This window comes from Strix aluco, chromosome 6 (genome assembly GCF_031877795.1).
Source record: "Strix aluco isolate bStrAlu1 chromosome 6, bStrAlu1.hap1, whole genome shotgun sequence".
Taxonomy (NCBI): Eukaryota; Metazoa; Chordata; class Aves; order Strigiformes; family Strigidae; genus Strix; species Strix aluco.
In genome coordinates this window covers 40,409,886-40,432,873 of record NC_133936.1, presented here as the reverse complement: position 1 = coordinate 40,432,873, position 22,988 = coordinate 40,409,886, and the positions used below count along the sequence as shown (strand labels likewise).

The 22,988-nt window shown below is 43.9% G+C and overlaps 1 protein-coding gene across 4 annotated transcripts in view; it reads right to left on the bottom strand.

Moving 5' to 3' along the window:
* The window catches only part of VWC2L (von Willebrand factor C domain containing 2 like), a 53,897-nt gene that overhangs the window by 24,836 nt on the left and 6,073 nt on the right, over positions 1 to 22,988 (bottom strand). For 2 of the 4 annotated variants that reach the window (XM_074829743.1, XM_074829744.1), the window contains exon 3: positions 7,452 to 7,581. The exons of 1 other annotated variant lie outside the window; for it this stretch is intronic. In XM_074829743.1, the coding sequence (XP_074685844.1) occupies positions 7,452 to 7,581 (130 nt within the window). Of the gene's footprint in view, positions 1 to 649; positions 1,018 to 7,451; positions 7,582 to 22,988 lie in introns of those variants that run through there. One more of the 4 variants, XM_074829746.1, reaches the window with a different exon arrangement.

Here is a 22,988-nt window from a genome sequence, read left to right as displayed (position 1 = left end):
GGTCATAGTCTTTAGTCAGCAGGGCATTTAAGCATCTGGATAATCCAACCGCGTGAGATTTCCAAAAGCAATGGAGGGGCTAGCTCTTGACAGATGCTTATGTACCTAACTCTCACCAGCAACTTCAGCATCTACATGCCTTTAACCACTTGGCCTGAAGTGACGGAGGTGAACGAGCTCCACTGAAAATCAATTTCAGTGAAATGACTTCTTTTTTCAAGGAACAGTAAAAAGCAAGTACTGAAGCATTTTGTCAGGTTGGTGACTGTCCCAAATATACTGCTTTGTTTTCAGTCTTGATCTTCTACTTGCTTTTAAATCAATCCTTTTTTTCCTCTGTTGGTAATCAAATCACTCCTTTAATTGAGCTAATAGGGCACCACAGTTTACACTCCTGCTGGTAAACACAAAGAGCATTAGCCAACAAACAATCAAAAACGCATCCTTTGTAGTCTCAGCAATTTTCTTTTGCATTCAACCTTCCAAAACCATTGATTTTCACAGCTGGCCATGAAGCCTCGGTGCACTGGGCTCTGTCATCGCAATGTTAAAGTGGCTTCTACAGGCTCTGCAAAATGGAAGATGACTCCTGATTTGGGGTGACATCTCTGCGTCAGCACAGCAGCGCTACGGAGTCAGCTGCGAAACAACCACCAGCCCCCACGTGCTGGGCAAGCGCTGCCCGAAGAGGAGCAGGTCCTTCCCGTGACCCTCAGCCTGACATCTGAATGGGGTGGTGGTGGGGGGGTCAACTGAGTACCCAAAAGGCTGGCTGGCTGCCATGAATACTTCTTCCACCAAGAACGAAGGGTGATGCAGCTACGCTACGCTACCAGCTTCAGTCTTCGGGACCTATGAAGAGGATCGTGGAGTCCTGCAAAGTCCGGCGTGGGGGATACATCTTCTTCTTGGCTGGTCACATTCAACTTGCATCTGAACAATCAATCAGCATATTGCATAGACTTTGACTGAAGGGGGTTTAACTGCAATCTTAAAATCTGGCCATTTCAGGAATTCCTGAAATAAATTAGAAGAGGAATTTTATTTAGTTGTTTTTTTCTAAAGGAATTCCCCCATGGCTCCAAAACACTGTTTTCCATAAAGTAAATGAATATGAAGTCTTCTCTCATCCTCTTGCCACATTTTCTGTGCCACCTTTATCCTGCAACAGTTGTATATAATCAAATGGCTGACAAAACATCCTCTCCCCAAAACCTTCCTTTTTTTCCTCAAACTTTAGGTATTTTTTTCCACACTTCACTGATTTGTCACTGATCATGACAGAAGCAGATGCTTTCCGAAACAATGACCTGGAGATTCAGTGATCCACATCTTGCAGATAAATAACAAGCTACATTTATGCAATAAAGCACAGGTAACTTAATATCCAGGCACTGGATTATTAAAATCTTGGTACTTTTAAAAATAATTTGGAACAATAAGAGACCACATGGGAAAGTTCTTTTTGTCAATATTGGTTAACAACTTGCACTTGTTAATCCACTACCTTCACCTAAAATACAATAAATAATTTACATTTATATGGAGCTTTTTGTCCCCCAAAATCCCAAAGGGTTTTGCAAAATAAACAGCTCGCATTGCCCCCCTAAGACAATACCTGGGCATCGATTTGGTTGTCTCCCTGATTCAGAACCAACACCTCTTTCTGCAGCATCTAGATTTTCCTGGGAGGTCTACCCACCTGAGTGGTAATCAGTATTAACCCTGCTTAATTTATGAATGCAAATGAAGTTCCTGAACCAATTTTCACCCGGTGTGTGGCTGGGCCCAACAAGAACAGCCTGGCCTGGGAGCTGCCTGCCCATGTTCTAGAACCAACGCCCCCGGTTGACCACAGCAGAGCTTTTCTGAAGGGACACCCCTTCAGCCCTTGGGGACTGAGAAAAATCTCCCGCTTAGAAAAATGCATTTCTACATACTGCTTGCTAGGAAAAGGCAGCTTCGAAGGTCAGCCCCCGGTGTTGTTCTACACAGTGGTGTGCAAAATTCACTTAGGGACATGTGTAACGCATATTTGTTTGCTAAAGGAAAGGCTGCCCTCAGCTTCGATGGGCTGGGAAAATCCTAGGGGGTTTTCCGGGCAAAACATGCTGTGTTACAGAAAGAACAAGCTGGGGTGCAGAATGCTTATTTCAAATTAACTCAAACAGAGAAATAATGAGCAGCAAGTTTATATTCTCAGTAAATTAAGAGAGAAGCTCAGGGAAAATGTGGCTTCGTATGCATGGAAATAAATTATTATTTACTCACTTTTGTGCTCATGCCCTCATGAAGAAGATATTTGTATGAAATTATTAATATTTATAGCATATTACAATAAATACTCACAAGAGCTTTGCCTGAATACATGTTATTTTACCAAGGTAAAATATGTTGAAAGTCAAAGGGATCTTTTGCTTGTGTGTGGTGGGCAGGATCAGACTCTTTGAAATCTGTATCAACTGTGATAATTTAAAGCTTTAATTAAAGACTCAGTGACAGATTATCTACAAAACGTCTTCCTGCTGCCCAGTATTTCATCACAAATGTCTCCAGAAGCCCACGCTAACGTGAGTAAGCACACTTGCCAGGAAGTATTTCACTGTGGACATGTTAGCTTTTATCTGCCTTGTTGGGTAACAAATTCTTTTGTTGAGGATTGGTGGCAACAAAAATTAAATTAAAAGCAAAACCAGACCCCAAACCAGAAATTTATAATGCTTATTCTGTTCATCCCTCAAGAAAATGAAAGTGCCAAGGCAAAGTCTATTTTAGCAATTGTGTTAATGTATGTGTAAATGGGTGAAGGCGCCTTTGAAATGCTCTGAAAAGAATTTCACACTTTAGAGAGGAGAAGCTAACAATTCTATTGTGGCATTTATTGGGATTTTTAAATTAATTTCCCTGACACAGCTGTGCCATAAAATCCCCCATGGTGAATTTTTGCTAATGTTGAGATTATTTTGGGATACAATTCTGAAGGAGGACTTTGTAAAACCAGGAGAACATGGGTCACTGGGAACTGTACGCTGCCCTTTCCTTGCCTCCAGTCACCTCCAGCCTTTCCCTGAGCAGCTGTGACACTGATAATTTGAAACTGCATCTGTTTTTTCTTCCACGGAGCAGCAAACGGGGGATGTGAAGCTGAGCCCCCTTAGAGCAGTGGGCAAAGATCAGCGTGTCACTAACTCAGGTTGGCGTTGGAGGAAGCACCTCCAAGGCCACCTGGGGACTGCCTGCTAGAGCACATCTACTCACACCTCACACCACCCCCAAAAAGGACACGGGAGCGCGTGGTTTTGGCTCTGAACAAACAGCACTGGGCAAGGTGAAATGCAGTGAATTTCTCCCTTTGTGCACAGCAGTAGGTGAGAGTTGTTTGGAGGTGTCAAAGAATAGGAACCCATTTAGTCTGGATCATAGATTAAACCAGATTAAGAGACATAGGTGATGATACACTGGAGATCCCCCCCAGTCCCTGCATCCTTGCCAGACCATGTCCAAAGAGCTGAAGGAAACGTAAAGAGCAACCTTGCAGCAACACATAAGGAAGGGCCTTAAAAAACACACGTCCCACCAATAATGAGGCTCAATCTGCAGCAGCCGATGGACTTACAGGGAGAGACAAGCAGAGGTTTGGAAATGAAAAGTTCATGGTCAGGTGAGAAGACCCAGGAGAGGTAAGAATAACACCAGACAGACATGTCTACGGTCCTAGACACAGGAGGATGAGGACCTTGTGGGGGATTTTTGCTCAGAAAGGCTTTGGTGTATGCAGAATGAATGGATGCTCTTGCTGAACTGCAGGACAACCTGGGGGCAGGAGGGATAGCACAGATGGTGGCAGCCACGAGCTTGATTTTAACAGTCATAGGCAAGTTTTAGATCCTGCAGAGGAGAAAGTTAACAATAGCTGACACACTTTTGTCTGGAGAAGTTACAATGACTAGAAATAACAACTCCGGGCCATAATTCTGCAGTCTGTTGCTACCAGGAAACGCGAAATCCAGTGACCTTTCATCTCCACGATGGAAATGCTACACAGCACCTGGAGCCATTGCCCTCAAAATCCACTCTGACAAATGGGACAATGGGACATGAAGGAGAAAACGTCCTCTCCCTCTCTCACCCCCAAATTTTAGCCTCCCAGTGAACTCTGCCTGCTCTGCATTTAATGCAGTATCCCTTGCTGAGCAGAGCCAGCTTTGCATGAGCTACAGCATTTAGCAAAACACAAGATAACAATTCTATTTCTTTTGACAATAAGGAATAAATCTGCAAAGCCACTTGTTCAGACTGCTCTTAAATGATGGTAGAGGGAAGGAAATTGATATCGGCTTTTTATGAATCTTCAGGTCAGGTATGTTAGAATCAACAGATTTTTGCATTAACCTCACTGCTACACAGCACTTTTGCCCTTGGCAAGGCATAATTAAGAAAGGCATGAAAATCTATCTGAACGTATCGAGAGGAAATTATTCTCCCATTAATGGCAGCAACAGCTAAACAAGCAGGTAAGCTATGCTGCTAGCAGAGTGCCGCAAATGATGCAGGGCTGTGTTTTAACCTAAAATGAAGATTTTCCTTACCAAAATTTTAAGGAGTAGCTTTTGAAATGAGGATTTGCACTAAAGTTGTTCTGGGGATTAACACTTCTTTCCCCTCAACATCTGTATTCCTTGAGCTCTTCTGTTTGCCTTTCTAAAATGATGACCATGGGGACTGAGACTAAGCTAAAATCTTTTCATCACACTGAAACATGGTGCTGTAACTGTCTTCACCACTTTGGTAGAAAGCAAAAGCTACTGGATGGAAGGAAGAAAAAACAAATAAATTTTTAAAAAGTGTGGTTTCAAGCCATTTAAGTGGGTCTGTCAACTTGTGTTATCTTCATGCCTTTGTGAAACTGAGCTCCTAATTGACTGGCTGCAGTGGAGAGCCAAAAGATAAAATCTGGGTCTCAAGATGAACAGACAGCTTAAAGCGTTGCGATCCTCATTCACTAGGATGTGTCAGAGGGATTCAGAGGTGAAAGAGACACAGCAGTGACTGTTACTCCTTCACATGAAGTTCCCAAAACTTAAGAGGGAGGCAAAAGGTGTGTGCACCACATTTGGAGCCACGTCCAAGACCAGTAACAAAATCTGCTCATCAGATTCCCTGTGACAATGGAGACTACCTTGGCACCTCCTAATTTCTATCACTGTGTGAACTATTGTATTTCATTTGCAAAGGATAAAGCCAAAACTACAAGCAGTGGCCAACTATTAGCCAGTCACAACTGCAGAAGGAGGAGCAGAAAGCCCTGCCAGCTGGGAGGTCTCACATCTCATCCCTACAGCCAGGCTGGGACACAAGGAGGGGTTCAGTTCCCCTCCACAGTACCCCCCCATGTAGATATCCTCCTTGATCCCAAGGAATAGCCACACCACTGTGCTGCCTCTCACCTTCATCCACTGCTGGCTCAGAGCTGTGCTGCAAGCCCTGGTCGCCCTGGCCCCAGAGACCAGGATCCCCAAGGCATGCAGAATGCTCTTAAGAGGATGGTGAAAAATACTTCCCTGCCTAAAACAGGTTTCCGAGAACTTTATATCTGTATCTCCAACAGATGAGTGAAGAAAGGAGCGGAGAAATTTGGCAAAACTGTGGAGGAAGCCTCCTGGCTTCTAGTTGAGGGTTCCAATAGCTACACTGTGCCCCGGAGCCCCTTCAGCAGGTGTTCAATTTTCCTTGTGTCCTCCTGTCCTCATTCCCACCAGCAGGAGCTGCTTCCTTCCCTTTCCTGCTGGTTATATGGGCACTGACTGTTTCGAAGAAAGATGCTGTCCACTCCCAGTCACCAGGCATGTTGGGGAATGCAACACAGAAAGCCACCAACCCCAAAGCATCTGCTTATTTGGGGAAATGGTCATGGTGGTGAAGGGTTGGTAGGGAAACCCAGCAGCTCCTGGACCCGTGTGAAGCCACCTTTGAGTCTGCACTCCTGGGAAGCCTGAGTGATGCTCAGAGTTTGGATTCAGGTGATGTGAACCAGATGAGAAGGAATTGGCGAGTGCTGCCACCATAAGTGAGGGGGATTCAGCATGGTACCCCATACGCAATGGGAACACAGAGGCCAAACACACATGAGCAGCACTTGTTTGGGTGTAAATGAGTCTGAGCTACAGTGACAGGCATGGCAATGGCCAGCGTTACCCCTCCCAGTCATCAACCTGACATCAATCCTGTTGAGTGCGATGGGAAACCTCACACCCAAGCACAGTGGGCCATATGCAAAGGTGGGTGGTGGATAGAGCTGGTTAACATAGCTTTTCTCTGAAGTTCATCAATAACAACAACAAACCAATGAAATTTCCTATGAACATTTTCTGCTTTTCAACAGAAACATAAAACTGTAAATGAAAACCTTTCAAAATTGATTTAATATAAACCTCAGTATTTCAAGTAGTATTTTTGGTATAATTTTCCAGGCCGGTCTTAATTTTGCCATTTCCTTCAGTAAAAATATTTTGCATTTCCAACTCTTTGCTTTTTCTCTGTCTTAAAGAGCAGAAAATGTGTTGAAAATGTTATTTCTTTGTAAACATTTTCATTTAGATCCAAAAGCAACCATTACTCTTATCCAGCAGCAGTGATGTATGTAAGAGGAAATATATATGGACAGTGAATTCTAAACACAAGAAGATGAGTCTAAGTAGCCATTTCTTGTATGTTAAGAAAGCCATGAAGAGGTTTATGCGAAGCTAGCTCACCTTTTAATCTGTCTTCATATTTACATTAGGAGAAAGGTGCTTTTCCAGAGACATATGTGTGGACAGGCTGCAGTACAAGACCAGGGAGACCTTCTTGGAAGCAGATTTATTTTCCAAAGAGGTGCTTTCAGTCATTCCAAAACCTTTCTTGAAAGTATTGCTGAATCAGACTCCAATTCATGAAATCGTTTCAGCAGGACAATGAGGGCCAACACTACACACACAGACTCCAGCACACAACTAACGACGTTACAGGCTTGGTGGGTGTCTCACTGGCCCCAACAAAAGTTTTTCAACTGATTTTGGTGAGTTTTCCCCTGGTCTTAGGTGATAACCATTGGCTTTTTAATTTAGGGACAAAGACTCTCTCTTTTGTTATATGCTTGATTTTATGTTAGACTAATGAGAAAAAAACAAAGACATGAAACGACTATCACCGATATCAGGACTCAATCCTATGAAGCCTCACTCAAGTCAGCAATCCCATCAGCTTCAATGAGAAGACACAGGCTGGGAAGGGCAGCCTTAATTTTCACAACTGCCACCTCATAACTGAAGCCCACGCACAAGGAGAAGTAACAGCCCCAACGCCAGCCTGTGCTGATGGAAGCAAATCTCCTGGCGATGCATCAGTAACAACATTTTCATGAAATGTTTCCTTTATATCTCTTTGTTAAAGCCAATACAGTACTTTCTTACCATTTTTGCAGACCGGACAACACTGTTCTGGTTCATAGACTGGGTTGACACACTCGGGAACTGCGCAGTCTGCTACAACACAGTGAACTTCATTGCTGGGCTCGCAGCGACACCATTCGCATGGCGAGGGCTAGGAACAAATCTAAAATTAGCCCATTTCCTCCTGTAGCTCACAAGTTTGCAACATTTCTATCTTGCCATAAGATAAACACATCACCGTTCAATACCTCTTGACTGCATTCATTCATCATGGGTAATACAAATGAACCTATAGGACAAAATAGCAACATCTGAAATAGGCAACCAGAACATTAGAAAAACCAGCAAGCATGATACTTGTTTTCCCAGAGAGGGTGTGGGGTTTTTTAGCTTTCATGCGACTTTAGGTCCCCCCTTTGTCAAAAAGACTGAGCTGAAGCCTCGTACCTCTGCTCTACCCATCCATTGTTATCTTACACATTTGGCCAGGAGCAGAGCAGTATTTTTGGAAGACCACAAGTGGTGGTTCACCCCAGGAAGGGAGGACAGGGTGATTTTTCCAGGTCATACTCATATCTCACGTAGATCAGCACTGCCAGCAAACCCCAAGCTGTCGGAAAGGTGCTGCTGGGGTGGCCTGTCCATCTGCCAGCCTCTCAATGTGCTTTCATTTCTGTTTTTCAGAGGAGAGGAGAATAGTGTTGTTCTTGGATGGGCAAAAACGTTTTATCCTGTGTTTGTGCAGCACCTGCATCAGGGGTCTGTAAGCACTCCCATAACATAACCATTTGATCTGGTCCTGGCCCCATTCCTGCCTGTTCCAACAACGTTTGTGAGCAACTGCCTCACACAGAGTATGTAAATAATTAAGAGCCTGAATAATTCTGCTGAAGTCAGGGAGTTCTGGATTAAAGCACCCAGCTAAATGGTTTTGTTTCAGCTCCATCAATTCAAACAGGAATCTCTATCTGCCTCTTAACAGTAGAGAGCTGTCACGGTCTCACCCTTTGAAAAGCTGTGGAAATCTGAAAAATAGAAAGGTCAATGTTTTAAGGTTCCCAGTGTCCTTCTGTGTGTGCAAGTGTGATGGAAGGATGACAACAGAGCTCAGGAAGGAGAGTAAGAGAATTTGAAAGGAAAATAACTTCCTTTCAGTACCTGTAGGTTCAATACATAATTCCCAGTTCCTCAGCAACAGTAGGTCCACCACTAACACTTGAACGAGTAAATGTGGGTATTGGAAACAATTCTGCTTACTGTTGCACTGGTGGGAATCTGCAACAATGGGAATTCCTCCATATTAAATAAAACAAGTGAGAGGCAAAGGAAAGGAGGATTCATCCCCATGTGCTTCAGACCCCAGTGATGCGTCACTCATTTCTACAAGACAGATACAACCTGTGAGTTCTGGTTCTGACAGGTAAAAAGCTTTTCAGTTCACCTCTAAGAAGCTCCATATGTCTTGAGTCAAATAATTTATTCCCAGGAAATCCATTTCTACCTTAAAATGCACTAATTAAAGCTTCTCTTGCTTTGTCTCAGCATCTGCAGTCTATAATTCCCATCACCTCTCATTTGCTCACGGCTTTGGCAATTTAGATAAAATCAGCACTCCTTGAGCAAGGGAAGAAGTCTGTGGAGGTGGAATTCCTCTCTCTAATTATCTTTCCTCATTCAATCCTGCTTTGATTTCTGTCTGAACCACCAGGAATCTAAATTCATTTGACTGACATTTCTTATTCAAGGCTATTTAATAAGAAGAAACAATACAGAAGAAAATAGACAGAACTATTTGCTGAGGGATCAATAAGAAAATTGCTGCTTTGTTTTTACTCATTTTAATCGCTAATTATATGGAGTAGTAGAACTAGATCTTGTGATTTGTGGAGGCTTTCACTGACATATCCTTCAGGACTTGTCCCCATCTTCACTACTACAGTGGCTGCAATGCTAAGAAATATGTGGCGTATTTCCAGGACTGCAGCCCAATCTACGGCTTAAAGATGATCAGCACAAGTAGACGATGCCCCTGAACGACTCTGTGACTGAGTAAATGAGACATGACATACACATCTTTTGCTTTTGCGTTGTTGGTGTAACCTGAAAATGACACTGTAATAAACCATGATGTTGCTTGACAATGAAAGCAGCTTTTCAGGAGGGAAGAGCCACACACAATTGAAGAAGGAAAGCACACCTCAGCGGTACAAGGAATGAGCAGCCAGCAAATGAAAAGGCTGATCTGGCATGAACAGCAAGACTTTTCTCAGCCACCTCCTCTTCCCCGTCTTAAAAGTTCAAGGCACTTGGTCTTGCCTCTAGGATCTTTGTCCATCTGACTAACTTCAATTGCCAGTGCCCCTTACTGTGGCTCTTACCCAGATGCTCATCTCCATGGCTGACTCCAGCCCTCCTGTACACTTATTTTATGAACGTCTAGGTACCTTCTCCCATGGGATGTGCTTTGGGATCTGATTTGCAAACCTCTACCCTTTCAGAAAGGATTTTGCCCCAGGCACATTGATTGAGCATCTTTTTACTGTTGTCTGTGTGTACTGCATCCCTGCTATCAATTTCCCTGGAGCTACCCTTTTTGAGGAGTAACTATGGGAAATTAGCCAAAAAAGTCCTCTGTTTATTTACATAGGCATTACATAGACCAAGCGGCAAAATGACAAACTGGGAACCAGTAAGAACAGTGACCCAGTGAAAGATGTCCCAAAGTTTTGTTTCCTGATTCTACCTCATTTGCTCTTACTTTTCTCCAGATCACAGCAGTTACTCTTTTGTGGTCAGTGGTGTTCCCAGTGCTCTCTGTCCCAGTGCAAGTACTGCTCTCATGACTAGGAGCATTTCACAGGATCCACTAGGCTGCAACGTCAATCTTTGCAAGACCCAGAATCTGGATTTAAAGATTTATCCCTCATGGAAAAAGGGTGGTTTACAGTTTTGTAGCCACTCAAGTCCAAACATCAGCTAACACCAGTGCCTGAAAAGAAACTCTCATCCCTACTGAAAAACAAGGTTGAAAAAAATACAGAGGGTTTCTGAAGTATGGAGGAGAGAGGACACAAATCACAGGCTACGCCATTCCCACATGGACAGTGCAAACGCTTTATTGGTGTCCCTTAAACTGATATTCTAGAAAATGTGTTAAGATTAAAGGATCACAAAAGGCTTGGGCCAGAAGATGATTTATTCACTCCCCCTGTCCAAGGCAGAATAATCTCTTAGAAGCCTCTCTAGGGAAGGATTTGTTAGGAAGGATGTTGGTGCAGAAACATTCTTCTATCATTGTCCAAAAGGAAAGGATGTTCACGGTGCCCAGCAATAACACGGACACATGTCCACACAATTGCATGGTCCCTTACTGTTCAAGGTATGTTTTAAGAAATGCACCTATCATTAAAACCGGAGGAGCGGACTGGGTCCTTTCGTAGAAGGTATCAATGCAGCATTTTGACTTAGGAAAACTGGTGCAACGCACCTGAAATTCTTTTTCCCAATCTTCACTTACCACGGGGGTGAGAGCACCAACCCTCAGGTTTAGTGAGGAAATATGTTCTCTGATGTTGTTGTCTGTGCAGGGACCAAGTCGAGCTAAGCTGGTGGGATGCAGATGTGGCCAACATCTAACCACCATTTGAGGGCTTTTGAGAGCAGATGAAGTGGGACACAGAGCACAAAGAACCTTCTGAGTCTTAGCACTGATCCTGATTCACCTCTCCTTCAGCCATTCGCTTCAAAGACACCCAAACAAGCACAAGGATGTGGATGGACCCTGAACACCACTGTTTATAACCACGCCTAAGATCATGGCCCAACTTCTATTTCTCTTCTGTTCTACTGACATCAAGGAGCACTGTGACCCCAGGTTTGGTGGGGAGGGCAGGATCATCCCCTGCTTCTACCAGGGGATGGCCCCATCCCACACAGCAAGGCAGCCAGAGGAAGGAGCCAGCACTCATTCGGTTGCGTGGCTGGAAATCCTTAGTCTCAGGTGCTGTCAAATGGGAAACATCTGCTATCAGCAGAGTTTGTTAACAAAGAAAGAAGGAAAATTAAAACAGAGAATAGAGAATACGCATGGCTAATAAAGATTTTATGTGCATGAACACATAATGATAAACTTGATAGATGATATAAACAAACAAACGAAAAAGGCAGCAAAGGAAACAGAATGAAAACCAAGATACACCGAGCAGGGGAAATCAGGAAGTCAAACAAGATGTAGATACCGTATCTCCTAATCTTCAGTCTTGCTCCCATACACACCAGCTCCCCACCATTTTCACCCTGGTTTTGGAAGCAAATGCCAGTACATGTAGGAATTATGATTGCTAGCATCATCCAGCTCCTCCTCACAAAAATAAGGCGCTCCCTCTCTTACCGGGTTGGGCACCACATGGGTCCTTCTTTAGTCAGCTACTAGGATTCATAAAACCACAGAAATTTCATACCTCTGAGAGGTTTACACTTGAGGGCTCCAGCAGGTCCTCAAGTCATCCAGAAGAATTGGTGGCCAGACAGAGATGTATGATCAAACAATTTTTCAGGAAAATAGCCTAAAATACTAATTCTTCCCAAACTTAAGGGAGAAGTGGAAAAAAGAAAATGGAAAATTGGATTCAGAACTCTGTGTCTAAATCCACTCTTATGTTTTTCTACAGCTGAAGAAACCTGAATCAAACATTTTTTCAGACCAAGGCAGCTGGTACAATCACACAAATAACCGATACACAAAACTTCAAGTTTTTAGGCAAGATCTTGCAAGAAGCTTCTGCAAGACCTAAGCTTTACTGCATCTGAGCCATGGCATTTAGTCATACAAATTCTCTCGTCCCATATACTTACTGAACCTCACCTGTATTTCACCCTTAGCTCATGCCTTGTCCACAACAACTACAGCACCCCGAGCCACCTCTCTGCTGCCCCAAACATGTGAAAGACTTTTCTAGAACATTTAGATTGCCCTGCAAAAGCTTATTACTGAGTAGTAAGTATTCTCCTTGAGTGAATAGAGAAAGCATATATATATATATATGAAACATTATACTGCAGCCCTCCTCTTCCCTGCCTCCAATAAGGATTTCTCTGTCTATATGTCTGCTTGTCAATCACTCTTAGCTGCTTCTACACAAACATCTCTAGAGAGGTGGAAAGGGAGTGATTTACCTAAAACAAACAAAAAACCTCTGAAGATGACATCTGATTGATATTTTTTTATTTAGCTGTTTGTTCTGTCAATCAGAAGCAATTTTCCTCAGTTTTTGCTCTGCTGTCACACTCACCAGCCTAACCGTAGTTACAGGCGCACTCATTTCAGTCCTGTATGTGAGCTGACACCCAGCTCAGTGGAGATCTCAGACCAAGTTTTAAGGCTGAAGTTTCCTGTGATCTGCTGTGATTAATCCAGATGGCTTCACTCAGATGTGAGGTTTGTTTGAGGCTCATACTCCTCCAAGAGCTGGGAAAACAGTGCCCATTTTCCAAACAGCCTTCTGAGAGCAAAGTGTTACTTGGCACCTAAGTATTTCAAGAGCCAGTGGGTTTTATATCATTAAAACTACACAGACCTCTTACTCCTTGAGACTTCCCACTCTATGAATTTAGATGCCAGCTCCTGATTTCCTCCAGGCATGTTTAGCACAACCACTTCCTGAGACTTTGGACCTCTCCTCACCTTTTCCAGAAAAGGCTTTGAATTGCGTGGTACTTCCTTCATACCTGAGTTTTCAGCCTCAAGGAAGAAGGTTTACATCTTTGATGGAGCTAGGGTACAGGCTGCTCAAAGCTGCTGCAAATTCTTGCAATTACCCTTTAGTCATCTATTCTGAGATCCTGTCACCAGGATTTATTGGGCTGCTCTCTTCCCCCTCCTTCCTACAGTCTCCAGCTAAGCCTGAGGAGGGTATTTGTACAAGAATGTCCCATAATCCCATACTCAAAGACTTCATCTCATTGACAAGGTACCATGAAGTGGTCACATAAGGACCACGTCCTTGTGCTGCCTGCCTATTGCACAACAGCCCTTTATCATTTATACACAGCTACTAGCAAACAACTACAGAGCAATACAAACTTTACAACTATTATATCACAAATACTTGACATTTCCTTTGAGAAAGGAAATGGAAAGCTTCATGTAAGTGTTTACAACCATCTAATCATGTTACAATAGACACATACTTATCACCAGGCAGGGGCTGTTCAAGTTAGTAGAAGACAATCTAAGTATTTCCACTGAATTGAAGAGACCTCCTGTTGAGGCCTGTGATGCTTTTCACAGTCAAACAGGTATATTTACAAAATGGGCAGAATGAGTGGAGAAATCTGCTTGATTGACTAGAATTGGAAGTGGTGTATAACTAAGAAATTAAGCCAGTGGGCTTGCTTTCTGAGCCTCATGGAAACCCAAGGGTTCATCACACCTGAGCAAATGCAGAGCAGGTGCCAGGACCCTTGATATCACTGCAAGCCTTAATCAAGTATGTTAGCTCCCACCTCCTTTAAACACCAAAAAGGAAATGGTGCATAAGTATATGCCTTTTCTAGATTACACTGCAAAGGGAAAAAATGCTTTTCATGGTGGTTTTACTGAATACGGAGTTGCAATGCTTTCTCCCATTTTGAGAACAGGTTAGAAAAGGAAGTGCAAACCCCTTAAAAAGGAGATGCCATCATCTCCATTTCTACCCACGTCAAGGCAGTTTTGAATGCAGTGGATCTAACCTGGTACTTCTGCACACATTTGCCAGTACCCTGCCATAGATACAGATCCACTAGCTGTATCCACATGCACCTCCTGCCTACACATCCCCAGGAAGGACTGGAGTGTCCCATCCCCTGCGAGTGCTGGACACCAAGGGAAGGAAAGCTGAAAACCATTGCTGCTGCCAATCTCTCCATCTTTTCGTTTTCAAGAGACTGTGTGCCAGCACTCATATCACATGCAGCCTCCCCCCTCACACAGGCTCGACTGATAGCATCCTGCTCTATGCAGATAAAACAGCAGGAAAAGCAGAGCGATGTAAAGTGAAGTCTGTCAAATTGGGCACTTACATCTTAAGAGTAGCTGTAACTTTTAATGACACTAAGGACAATGGCAATTCTGATGGAAATGATTTTTGTAGGTACAGTTTCAGGTGGCGAATTTATTGGCAGGAAGTAAGAAAGGGAAGAAAGTTAAAAAGGACCTGATGAATAAAATCAGAGGCAAAAATGGTTTCCACATTATGGCTGAGGTGGGAAGTCATAAACCAGGGGAGATGAATAAAAAAGAAACCGGGATAACATTCATTGAAGATACTCCAGGAGTCGAAATTAGAATCATTTCCATTGTTATTGAAATTGCCTGTGATCTCAGACAGATTAGCAGGAGATTGCAGGGAAGTTCAGAGAAAGCTTTCAACTGAGGTATTTTGCAGGTGCCAAACTGAGGAGAACTGGCTAGCTAGCGAGTTCCACCTGAAGGCAAGACTGAAATCAGCCCATTTCTCTTCTGGGTTGCTCCTTTGCCTTTACTACTAGCAGCGCATAAACATCCATCTAAATTGTGTTACAGTTCTGGTAAATGGCTCTTTTTTGTGTGTGCATGTGTGTGCGTCAATACAAGAACTTGCATGGGGCAAAAATTTCACTCATTTTTGTCACTTACTTAAAAAAAATAAAAATCATCCATCCAGCTAGTGGAGACACAGTATCAATTATGCTACAGAAACTGTAATGACTTGGATTTTCCATAGGTGGAAAGTTGCTCAAATAAACAATCTGGTGAGTGATTATAGATGAGTACAATCTCTGAAAACACCATCAGGTTGCAAATGATTTTGCAACAGGAAAAAAACTACTAAGTCATTAGATAATTTATTTGCAGGGAAAAACTGGAGCGGTATCCTACTTACATGGAGCACTACCAATACAAATGAACTGCGCCATTCAAAAATTGAAAAATGCTTGCACCATACTGCAGATCATCTATAAGAAGGAGCTGGCTTCCAACAAGCAGCAGAAGCCAATGCCGAGATCCATTATTTCTAAGGGACACCCCCAACAGGCACATAAGCATTACTAATGTAAGACTGAAATGAAATGACAGATTTCTCACTCAGTTGAAAGAACGAGACACAAATACATTACTGAAAACATCTTCTATAAATGGTGACTCCATCCTACAGTCAAAGCAGCCCCATCACAGAGGTTGAAGATGACTTGCCTATTTTTTTAGCCTACAGATGCTGCTGCTCTCCACTCAAAGCTCGATTTTAGTTACCCCTAATTGCTGCTTGTCTATTCACAGCTACAAGAGTCTTCCCAGCAGGCTGGTGACCAGGCATGGATTCTGGAGATGGAAAGGCGTAAAGATGCTGTAACTCCCCCAGGTCAAGTATGCCCCTCCTCCCCTCAGCCTCAGACCATGCCTGTCCATACCTGGAAACAACATTATCCTTGCCATCCTGTTGTAAAAATTCCTGAGAAGGTACCACTGATCAGTAAGCCAGATGAAGGAGAGAAGCACAGAAGATGTGCCACACCATGGGTATCCTGGGCCCACAACTGATGATTCAGGATTGTGATGGCATTAGGAGCTTTGTACTCATATATTTGCTACGTGCCACACAACTTGACGGGTTTAAAAGGATCCTGGAACCACATCTGGATCTGAAGAGTGAGTCCTTCATTAGCTGATGAAAGACAGACAACCTTGAGCTGAGTCCTGGCCCTTTTTCCACGGGAGCTGTGTATCTGCAGTCTCGTGGTTGCTTTTCTCTCCCAAGAGCAGCAGTGGAGCTTTCTGTAACATGACTTTGCACTTCTTTCATAAGAACGCTCTCTTTGCTTTGATATATGTCTCATTTTATTCCTTACAATAGTTGCACCTCACCTACCCTGGGGCTGAGGGGACTAGAGTTCTCTATTACTTTGGTGATAATTTTTATGACTCTATTACAATAGTTTTTTAGTTCAGACGTGCCCAGTGCACAGGACTCCTTTCCAAAGGTTGCAGATATGACAGATGGGACTGTGGCTCCAACGTGCGATGCACAGCCCCATTCGGACACAGACAAAATGTTTGTGTGTGCTTCACATTTGTTAAGCTCCTTTTAATATCAGTCGGGAAAGCGAGCCCAGCTGGCAGCTTCCTGCTCTCCATTCCCTCCCTGTCGGCTCTTGCAATGAAGGAGCCTCGTCTAGGAGAAAGCCTCCTGGGGCAGGGAGAAAGGAACCAAGGACTGGGTCAGAAAGGTGGTCCCTTTTACACATGTTTTCCCTATACCTGAATCTGCCATTTCTTTCTTCATTCACGCTGAAAGACAGGAGAAGGTGGTGAGATCAGCTCTAGGTACTGATATAATACTGAATTTGTATTAAGGAGGTAGGTATAATACAACCAGCTTTGGATCTTGGTCCTATTCCTTCTCCTGCAGCTTTCTGTCTGGATCATCATATGCACCTTCCACAGCCACAGTACAGGTCAGGTAGATTTACACCAGTGATGAATTTGGCCCTGTGACTCTTTTACTCACCAGATAGCCAGATGATGGCAGTTTGGCTGAACTGAATGCGATCTGTGGAGTCAGTCTGCTTTGTCTGGAGACAAGCTCCGTGTCCCCACGCAGCTCAGGCAGCGGGAAATAATCACCCTGGCAGGTGACTCCAGGCTGGGCCACGGCAGTCAAGGGGAGGTGTGAGCTCCTCTTGCTGTAGGCCCCACACCGCAGATTTCAGTGCTGTATCACCCTCAGCCGCAGCGTTCTGCACAGTTTTGCACCTCTTATGTGCTAAGGGAAGCTGGTCCCACCTCCCTGGTACTGCAGTGGGAGCTCCCGCGTCCCACCATCACACCAATATGCTCCCTCCTTCCCCCCAAAGGAGCAGTTCCTTCCTGAATGCTTTGCTCTTGCTCACCTCTGCTGAACTCTGAATTCCCTCCAGCGTCAGAGCTGGAGACAAGAGCTCATTACTGATCTCCATTAAGTCCCTGTTGCTGTATTGCCTTTTTCTCCTCCCAAGGAAAGACATGTTGGCTGAACCCAAGTCCAAGGAACAATGTAATCCAAGGAGCAACGAGGAGCTGACTTGCTTTTTTCTTTACATTGCTGAGGGTACAGGAGCTCAAGGGTGCTGAGCACCCACAGTTAACATCTACATGCACATCCCCTTCTCCTTTGCTGACTCCAGGCCCTGCTTCAAGCAGTGAGTTGTGGTTGTACCAGTGGGTTAATGTGATGTCTGCCTGGGTTTGCTGTGGTTTTGGTTTCCTTTGCTCATGGGCTTTGACACCCGTCCTGTTTTCACTGTACGTTGAGAGGCGGGAGAGGGGCAAACACATCACATCAAATACTGACTTGTTCCTGGTTGCTTTTTCTCTCTCATTCTCGACTATCTGTACTTCTTTGATAGCCTAACTTTTTACTTTCTGGCAGCTGGCAATGTGGATTAGGCTTCATGGGACCTCCCTTAGGCAAATCCCTATCTCAGGTCAGCATCATGCAAATTCCACAGAGGACTATCTAACTGGTACCAAACTTTACACCAGCGTAACATCCCAGTGGGCCACTTGCGACCCATAGAGCTGCAGCAGTTCATAGCAGCGGAGGACCTGCCCCACAGAATAAAGCAGCTCTTTACTAGCTGGCACTGTGGAGAAGGTGTTCTCCAAATTCTCCTGTCTGCCCCTTGTGTCCAGTTGCCACTGCTTAAACTCTTAGGAGGGAAGCCAGCAGGGCCTGTGAGGTTTCTGTCCCTCATGGGATGTTAGCACATTTGGTTATGAGCACAAGCTGGGAATGATGTGAAAGGAAAACGGGTTTGAACATGTTATCTGCAATGAGAGAATATGCAGGGGTCTGCTACCACAGGGAGCACACTGGGTTAACCTTCAGTTAGAAAGGTTTTCCTGCCTGGGATGACCACAGTTAACAGACTGAGAGATTCCCTGTTTTGAGGAGCTGCTTCAAACCCTAATGCTCCTCCAAGCATACCAATTTTGTTACAATTCCCAAGGAATTACCTCTGAACAGTACAACAGAACAAAGAGTAAGGAAGCCTAATACTACATGCATTTTTATTTTGCAACTAGACCAAGCGTTGTCACTACATGACTTATCCAATTATAGTCTTAAAAACAATAACTAGGATAATTAGCTAATTGAGCATTATTTTTAATGAATGCAATTCTGCATAAAGCACATTCCAGTAGCAACAAACACACACCTGCACTTCCACTTGCTCTGGTAGGAAATGGTTCTCACCATTGACCTGTCAACATCTCTGTGGACTACATCCTTCTTCACAAGCTGACGACCTGAGGACCTCATGCTCAGCAGCCCTACAGAAACATCTTGGGTGGCAGAGATGGACATAGCTTTGGAGAGTCAAGGGATGAGCGTTTCTCTCCTTGGCCCCACTGAGCATTGTCTTGCATGATAATAAAGCCTCAGACTTGATTTTACCACTCTTGGAAGGAGCTGATAACAGTTGCACGTACTACACATCCCCTTTTCTAATAGCATGGCTCCAGCAGCAATGGAGGGGGGGAAAGGAAGTGCCAGAGCCTCTTCTCCAGCTATGCAGCAATATCTCCCCTCTTTCAGTAGCTCTCTGGACAGCCCCCAATTCTGGAAGCAAGCAGAGCCGATGGGTTATTTCCTGGAGCAAATATCTGAAAGCCCAGCCACAGCTTTGGCGGCACAAATGTTGGGCACGTGTTAATTCCTGTGTCATATTTACTGGAAAAATACCATTCCCTTGGGCTTGCATGTACAGGCCAAATTCTGCACTGTGATTAAAACACAGGGGGCTTGTGCTTAATTCCAGGTGATTCTGAATCGTGCTGATGCTCAAGTTTTGGGTCTCATCTACTTCGATGGGGAGCTTTGAGAGAGTATGTGTGTAGCGAAGCTGGCACCACCAAGCTCTGAACTTTTGGGGCCTCCATGTCTTACTGTGATCTGGGGAAAGCAACAGCATGGATTTTTTTGTAGCCAAATTCTGAATACGGCCCATCTTCTTTCACCTATTGTAATAACATACTTGTGCATAATGTAATATATATGTTATAGAATCAGTAGCTAAGTACATAACATAATTTAAAAAATAGCTATCACTACAGATCAATATGTGACATGCCTATCTATTTTAGTGTGTTTTCTTGGTACAAATTATGACAGAAATACAGTAAGTCAGTAATTTCAGATTCCTTTGCATAGACATTGTCACTGTAATTTTGCCAGGAGGGAGATAATAAATCGTACTTTTCCATCTGACTGATGTTCTGTTTCCCCTGTCTGATTTCAATGGCTGTATGCTATCTTCAGAACTGGCATTGTTCATGGCTCCTTTTATTAAAGCACAGGCACGTTATTGAAATTTCTTTTGTATTATGATTTTCTAGCCGTACATGACATTGCAGAACACACAAGAAGGAAAAAAAAAGCCCCATTTTTTTGAGTCATAGTAGAAAAAAAACCTGCTGCACACATCTTGAAGAGAAAAATGCCAGTATTAAAACAGAGGCCCCATACTGGTTAGTAATAATTTTCTTGGAATTCATGAGCGAATATCCGAAAACTATTAGTGATTTGGTTGATTGGTTTAGTATACTACCAAAAGGTTTTAATAATGCTACTTCTTGCAATGATTAGCTTGCCATGATTTGAGTGCTTTCTGAGATTCACCAGGAAACTGAACACTCAGATAATAAGATGAGAAAAGTCAGTAAAGAACCTCATTTTTCCCCCAACTTTGTTTTTCTAGTGGCCTAAGGAAGCTCCTCAGATTTAAGGTGTCGTATCTCTGTTCTTTCACAGTGATATAAACCCCAGCATCCACCATCCAAACCTGCAGCTGGACAGTTCAATACACCAGGGCAGGGCTGAGGGACCCTCAGAGCAGCCCACACTGCACACCCCAGGCACCGGACGGTTGCACACTTCTGCCCCTCACCTTCTCTTTCAACCCAGGGCTGCAAAAAACTCTTGGTTTTCACCTAACAGCATCATCCCATCAGTAATGCTCCAGGAACGTCCCAAGTGCTTCATTCATATTTGATAAGGTTGCACTCCCAGGCTGGGTAACTAGGGGTCAGAGCAAGGCTGTAGTTTGCACCACTTAATTTCTATTTCTGGCATGATTCTGGGGGTGGGGAATCACTTTTTGGTTTCATTGACTCCTTTTCTCCAGTGGCAGAATGGACACACTATTTCAGGGACTGAGAGATGCTGGGATAGCAGGGGAATACACTCTTGAATGTGCTAATGCCTTCTGATGAGAGGTCTTACTTTGTTAAGTTATATTGAGATAATTGCATTAATAAAAACACAATTAATTTAAATTTTTTAAGAGCATTAACAAAGGAGAAGGAGGTGCCACTATTCTGAAGAATGAGCTGAGAATTAGTATATGATAATGTTATGCTTATATAGTCCCTCATTTATTTTGGATTCTGATTATACCCTGAAGATCCCTATTAGAGCTGTGATCCCTACTGTGCAAAGTGCTGCTCAAGAAGACATAAAGTCAGTGAGATGCAGAAGCCCTAGCTGAAGGATTACAGATGATTTGTGGACAAAACAAAGCAATGAACTTAAAACATACAGTGGCAGGAAACATGGGAAAGAAAAATAAAGTAGGACTCCAGCAGTGAAATCCTGGCTTTTTTCAAGTCAGTGGAGATTTTGCCCTAGAATGAAGCTAAAATTTACCCTCTCCTGTTTTTGGTTTGTTTAGGTTTTTTTTTTTCCCCACAGTGCTGAGGCCTGCCCAGGGGTGAGGGTTGTTCTCCCATCCCTCCACACTCGTGCTTGATGCAAGGGACAAAGATTTGGGCATCATCTAGGGACTTTTCGAGTGAGGGTGGATGTGGGAGCAGTGAAGGTGGAAGGGGACAGGACAAGGAGGTGGAGAAGTCATTGTGAAGGGCAGACAGGTGAAAGGCAGCAAGCAGCAGAGGTTAAGCATTGTCAGAGCCAATGGCTAGAAGAAATTGCAGCTCTGTGCTTGGCAGAAAGCAGGGCAACCACTGAACAGCACCCAAAAAACGTCCTTGATGTTCAGAGCCGTTTTCAAGCTCAAGTTCACAACTGCAGGTTGAGGTGCTCTTCTGACCTGAATATTATCAGGAAGGCCAAGTTCTGATGCAAAAACTTCTTGTGTTCTCACCCAATGTCCTGCCAGGCAAATAGAGATATTTTATTGTTTGTGGCTAGAAAACCTCTGCCACTGACTTTGAGAAGGATGGCACCATGCTACCAAAACCCATGTCACCAGGACTCACTCTCCTGCAGGGACAGGGACCTGCCTGTAGGGTCTAAAATGAAGAGAATGTTTCAAGATACCAGCTTGACAATCTCTTGTGAGCCGGTCATTCATTTCCCAGCAATGGTATTTTGCTACAAATTCATACAGGTCCATAGAAAGAAGATTATTCCGGATATGACTATATTGGGTGATGAGAGATCTAGGAATTTCAGAAGTGATTATGGACTTTTCACACTGACAACCTAATCCTTTTCAAATGGCTCCCAACTGTGGCTACAAATGTACCTTAAACCGCACCGTAAATTGCATTTCTCAAATCTGGGTAGGCATGTGCTTTTCTCAGTAAGTTATGCAGGAGAGTAAAAACTAATCAGCACTTAGGAAAACTGTTGTCTCACTGACATTTGCACGATTTCTCCATAAGCTGCCAATGAACATCCATCACGCTGGCAGTACACTGTCTCCTTAAGTTTACATAAGCTGCTGTCTGGGAACATTCATTTAAAACACAACCATGTGTACTTACAATAACCAGACTGCTCTCTGAGTTGTTATTTGTTTGTTTTCTCTCTGGGCAGAAAGGGGAGGGTTAACAAGCTCCCTGAAAGATTTCTGCTAGTACAGGCGAGCTCGGAGCACTTGGGACTCGGACTTTAACCTCCAGGACTAAAATCGAAACACAGATGATGTGTGGGAGAAAAAGCAAGCTGCTAAGTGACCCCAAGAGTCCCCTCCAGATCTCTCTGGAGAAAACGGAGAGACTGCTTGAGTTTTGCAGCATCCTTCACACCTTCCCTGCAGCCACCGCAGCTGCCCATCACACTGCATTTGCCTCTGAGAGGGACTGGAGGAGACCTGAGAGACCAGATTTGAGGCTGACAAGGAGAGAAGTGGAAAATGAGGTTGGAAAAGAGATACAGGGATCCCAGTAAAAGCCACCAGACTTCCCTTTTCTCCTGCACACTGCTCCACAGGAGTCAAAATCCTGAACACCGGGCACCAATCTACATATTATACATGTTTGAGTCGGATCTTGATTCACATTAGGGACACCACATTGACCTTTTCTGCGCGGGTTTCCAGGTGGAACCACAGCCTCAGACGAAGTTGGGAACACGTCTCAGGCAATCCAAGGGGATGAGGCAGCTCCGTATGGGCAGCTGGGGCTTGAAACCCACAAAGATCTCCCAGGACCCATAACAGAGCTATGAACATGCTCCATGGGGTTACTAAACCATCTGTCAGGGACACAAGGTTTTACAAAAGAATACAAGAAAAACTACTAATGGGTTTAGA